Consider the following 5394-nt stretch of genomic DNA (forward strand, 5'->3'; position numbering starts at 1 on the left):
CACGAGGAGTCTACTTTAGATGATATTAAAACCCACTCCCCACCCCCCCAAAAAAACCTCCATCCATTATGTAGTTATGAGCTCCTAGTGACTCTATGGAATGGGGTAGACCTGCCCCTGTGAGTTTCTGAGACTGTAACAGATGACTGCAGTAGAAACCCCATCTCTCTTCCATGGAGGGGCTAGTGGTTTTAACATGTGGACCTTACATATCACAGCCCAGCGCACAACCACTACGATACCAGGGTTAGAACACTGCAAAATGTGCTTTTTCCATTGGCACAGTAGATGTAGTTCAAAATGTTCATTGGCATACAATACTGAGAGTATTATTGGGATGTAATGGAGTATTAAGTTTTATCCTGCACAGCTGTCGAGTTGGAACTCTCAGGAGTCACCAACAATCTTCACACTTAGAGCTGTGGCTCCAGCAGTTCTTTTCTGAGGATGTTTTTGGTCCTGTGACCTTTGGAATAGTCATCTAAGAATCTTCTCATATTCCATGTTAGTTGTGGCACCTGGTCCAGAAACTTCAAGACCATGATAACGCTGAGGGATTTTAGCACCCTCCACCCTTCTTCCCGATTGAGCAAGTCTATTGTTTCTACACTAACTTCCTTCTCCTTTCAAAGTCCCTATTCCTATGTAGGAATGATAAGCAGAAGCTTTTTGTAAGATCATTTTTATCTGAAATTTGCTAATCCCGGAACAGTTACAGGGTTCCATTGTAGGTTAGCCTTCACTCTGAATTGAGCACAGGAATTCATAAGTCAATAATCATCTTATCACTTTGAAATCTTAAGTGTTTGCCTAAGTATCATTCTAAAGCAAATTAAGTCAATCTCATGAAATTTTCTTGTGTGGAGAAAAATATCAGTGACTTGTTCTGAACATCTTAATTAATAAATTTGAAAAATCTCTATTCAAAGTAGACAAGAAATGGAAGTTGTTAAACATGGTGATCATAGCTTGGATTTATTCTGATGCAGCACATTCTTTATGGTTCTGCAAGATTTTGAACACAGAACGTTTGTCAGTCTACTTGGTTTCTAGTGCCTATTTTGAAAAATAAGACTTATTCATAAGCAATCTAGTAATGGAAGGACACAACACGAATCATAAAACCAATAGCAATGAAAACTAAAACATGACTTTTCTAGCCAATGATATTCTTAAAATTATTTCCAGTTTATCAAGTATTCCATAGTTCATATGTAAAATAAATATATTTCTAAGCAAATATTTGTATGCAGAGATAATTTATTATTCACCAAAAATTTCATATGAGTTATACAAATAGATGAAATTCAAATGTGCCAGGATGGCCTGGCAACCCTGTCTTAATAAATCAATTTGAGTGATATTAGTGATTAGGTTATCCTACATTATCCACTCTTTCTTTACTTGTAGTATCCACATGCCACACACAACTTACACAAATCAAATAGATTTGGGGACATGCTCAAATGCTCAAATAATGAAACGAATGTCCTGAAAACACCGTAACCACACAGGGAACCCCATTCAATAAAATAGATACCTGAAGGAATTTGTTAGGAATGATTCTACACAGAAATGCCATAAGTTATGGGAAATTACCAGGATCCTGTTGACCATCAGAATGAAGACAATTCTAACCAGTCCTCCTTGAAAAAAGAAAATGGATTTTCTTCTCCTCAAGTATTGCTTCTTTTTCTTTGGTAGCAAGAATTTATGGCTGTTCTCCGTTGTGATGTTCTCTGAGGAAGTATTTTGCAATTTGCTGATTATATAAAATTATCTGAGAGACTTTTAAACGTGCCCGATGTGCCTACTAATTATCTTGGACACCCATCATATTCCCATTGGAACAGAATTTGAAGGGAAGGAAGAAAACAAAATAAATTATATGTGCAGTCCCATGGAGACATACGTGATGTAAAGAACACATTTACAGTCAATGATGAATGTTACATCAGAAAAGAAAAAAGAAAAATTCCAGGACAATACCAGTAAAATGAAAAGGTTTGCAAAGTCATGATGACATATTATTGCTATGTATAGTTTTTAGTCATTATTTGAATGATACATTTTTAATAAATATCTAACAAACAAGGTTTTATATATGTCTCATGTAACCCATACATGTCTATTCAGAGTACACAGAGCTCAGGGAAAACAATGTAATTTACCTTTAGTCACTCAATTAATGATTATTGAAATTAATAGTGGATCTAGTCTTTAAATTGAATTTTAATTACATTCATGTATATCCATAGGAGAAATCATCATGCATCTAGTTGTTCAATATTTGGGAAATTGGTGAGAGTTTACATTGCAGGCCAATATCCCATTTAACCTTTAATATACATTTGGTTTCATCCCATGGTTTCACTTTTGGCAACCGCCAAAAAGTGACTTCACTTATTCTACTTTCTCCCTGTATTTCTCACTTTCATTCCAACTTTCCTAACCCATCTGTGTAAGTCTGGGTAGACTAGAAACAAAGTTCATAAACACTCATATTTTATAAGAGGGTTTTATATAAAGGGTAATTGTACATTGAGCATCCCAACCCAGTCCAGTCCAAGCCCATAAGTCTGACATTAGCCCATATGTCCGACATAGACCTACAAAGTCGTCCTCAAACTCACAAAACACACTATGATGCTGAGTACAAGAGGAATGCTGAATCAGTGAGCGTGTAAGCATCTCAGCTCTGGCAGGGGTCTCCAAGTGGCTGCTCCCGCACCCAGGGCTGCATCAGTGTATGTCCATGTGGCTCCTCCTCAGGGACTTGCAGCAAGTGAGCCTTGCTGGTTGAGGTAGAGAACTGGCTAACGTAGCTGCACCCTGGTGTGATCAGCAGAGAGCAAGAGATCTGAGAACCAGACCTCACGGAGCCATTTATCTCTCTGCCTTTCAATTAATCTCACAAAACATATGCAAGGACATGAGTGCAGGAGGAAAGCAGAATCAGTGAGCATATAGGCATCTCAGGGTTAGCCGGGGTCTCCATGGGGCTGCTCTGGTACCCAGGGCTCCATCAGGGTAAGCCCAGGTGACTTCTCCTCACGGATGTTTTCCAGGAAGTGAGACAACCCCCTCAATTAATATTACTTAGTTTCACATTATGTCTGCCTGTCTCTTTAGCACCATTCATTTTCCACATGATTTTGACAGCAAAATAGGAAATACTCTAAAGAAATTGTGATGGTCTTGTGGAGATTAAGTCTAGCATCTCTTTATTAACAATAATGTCATATTAAAATAGATGTATGCTCAAACTCATACTGAACTTATGGTATACTTGTGTTTTATATGGTTCCATATGGTTCCTCCAATTTTGGTGGTAGTATAATTCTATAGTTCATTTTAGTTAGCATTAGATGTGATAATCATTGTATATATTTTAGTATTAAAAATAATCTTCATGGAGTCTAAATATATTTTAATTTGTTTAGCAAATGCCATGTGAAAGCTAAGACCAAATATTACTGTTTCTTCCCAGAACACATGGTTGGACTAAATAGGCCAACAGAATCTAACAGTGCCGACTGAATTCATTCTCATAGGAGTAACACAGAGACATGAATTGCATCTCCCACTCTTTGGTATTTTCCTCATCATCTACCTGATCACAGTTGTGGGCAACCTGGACATGATCATCTTGACCAAGGTGGACTCCCGCCTACATACACCAATGTATTTTTTTATCAGACACCTGGCTGTCATTGATCTTGGTAACTCTACTGTTATTTATCCTAAAATGCTAGTCAATTTCATTTTGGATTGAAATACTATTTTCTATTATGAATGTGCCATAGAGATGGCTTTCTACGTTTTATTCATTATCACTGAACTCTACATTCTAGCAGTCATGGGTTATGACCATTATGTGGCCATCTGTAACCCTCTATACTGTGATCATGTCGCAGACACTGTGCCATGTACTTATAGGCATTCCATACCTCTTCTGTACATTCCAGTCTATTTTGCTCACCAGTAAGATTTTTACATCTACTTTCTGCAGTTCTAATGTCGTCAGTGACTTCTTCTGTGATAATGTCCCTTTAATACCCTTGCTCTGCTCAAATGCACGGCAAATTGAATTGATGATCATATCATTCGCATCGTTTAATTTGATGTCCTCCCTCCTGACAGTCCTTGTGTCCTACATGATGATCTTGATGACCATATTTCGAATGAATTCTGCTGAAGGAAGGAAAAAAGCTTTCTCTACATGTGGTTCTCACTTGACAGTGGTGGTAGTGTTCTATGGGTCTCTATTGTTCATGTATGTGCAGCCTGAATCTGCTCATCCTTTCAGCACTGACAAAATTACCTCTGTGTTTTACACATTAGTCATCCCTATGCTTAACCCCTTCGTTTGCAGCTAAAGAAACAAAGATATAAAAAAATGCCTTCTACAGGATCTTTAAGAACCCCTGTACATTTTGTATTTAATGTAGTATATTACTCAAATAAGTTATGAAATAGGTATCTGCTGTTTAATGGTGATCATATTTCTAGTCGATATAATTGTGTTTTCTCCAGTATAGGATCATTATGAGCCCATCTCAACAGCATGTAATCACAGAAGAATAGGACAGACAATGATAAAGCACATATCCATCTAACTGTTTCCTTTTTACTCATTTACATTCATATTTTCACCTTAAATTAAATATCATGTCCTGCGCATGATTTCTTGTTTGTAACTCAGTGAAACTGTAAGTGATTCCATGGGAGCTCATAATTGTCCACTCAAATGTTTATTAGATACCGTAGTTTGAAATTACATATTAAAGTATGTCAGTGCTACTACTGTAAAGGATCTTCTGAATTGTATTTTGATTGTACACTCTGAACCTAAATTACAATGCAGTCAACGTATTTTTGTACACACCATGGATGATTTTTTGTGTGTACAATTTTGGACCAAAAATCCTGGTGATCCACAATGAAGTAAATACATAAAGTAGTATATTTTAATATGTTGTTGTTAGATGCTATTCAGTTGGTTCTGACCCATAGTGACCCGATGCACAAGGAAATGAAACTCTGCATGATCCTGCGTCATCCTCACAATCATTTCCATTCCCAAGGCCATTGGTGCAGTCACGGGGTCAGTCTATCTCTTTGAGAGCCTTCCTCTTTTTTGCCACCCCTATACCTTAGAAAGCATGACGTCCTTCTCCAGGGATTAGTCTCTCCTGATATATGTCCGAAGAATGAAGGACAAAGTGTTGACCTTCTTGCTGCGAAGGAGCACTCTGGTCCTACTTCTGCAAGATTGATGGATTTGTCCTTTTTGCAGTCCATGGTACTTTCAATATTCTTTTCCAGCACCACAATTCAAATGCATGAACTCTTCTTCTGTCTTCCTTATGCAGTGTCCAAGTTTCACATGCA

The 5394-nt window shown here is 37.5% G+C and overlaps 1 protein-coding gene across 1 annotated transcript; it reads left to right on the forward strand.

The window, feature by feature from the left end:
• The first annotated feature begins 3875 nt into the window (after nt 1-3875).
• LOC101643624 (olfactory receptor 8K5-like) lies at nt 3876-4379 on the forward strand. The gene has a single exon (XM_030885875.1). The coding sequence runs from the start codon at nt 3876-3878 to the stop codon at nt 4377-4379; it is 504 nt and encodes a 167-aa protein (XP_030741735.1).
• The last annotated feature ends 1015 nt before the right edge of the window (nt 4380-5394 follow it).

The sequence above is a fragment of the Echinops telfairi genome, unplaced genomic scaffold (assembly GCF_000313985.2).
Source record: "Echinops telfairi isolate 266 unplaced genomic scaffold, ASM31398v2 ScPeMD7_60;HRSCAF=208, whole genome shotgun sequence".
NCBI lineage: Eukaryota > Metazoa > Chordata > Mammalia > Afrosoricida > Tenrecidae > Echinops > Echinops telfairi.

Bases quoted from the DNA above. Each gene is read 5' to 3' on its own strand.
- LOC101643624 (XM_030885875.1), top strand. From the start codon at position 3,876: ATGTGGCCATCTGTAACCCTCTATACTGTGATCATGTCGCAGACACTG.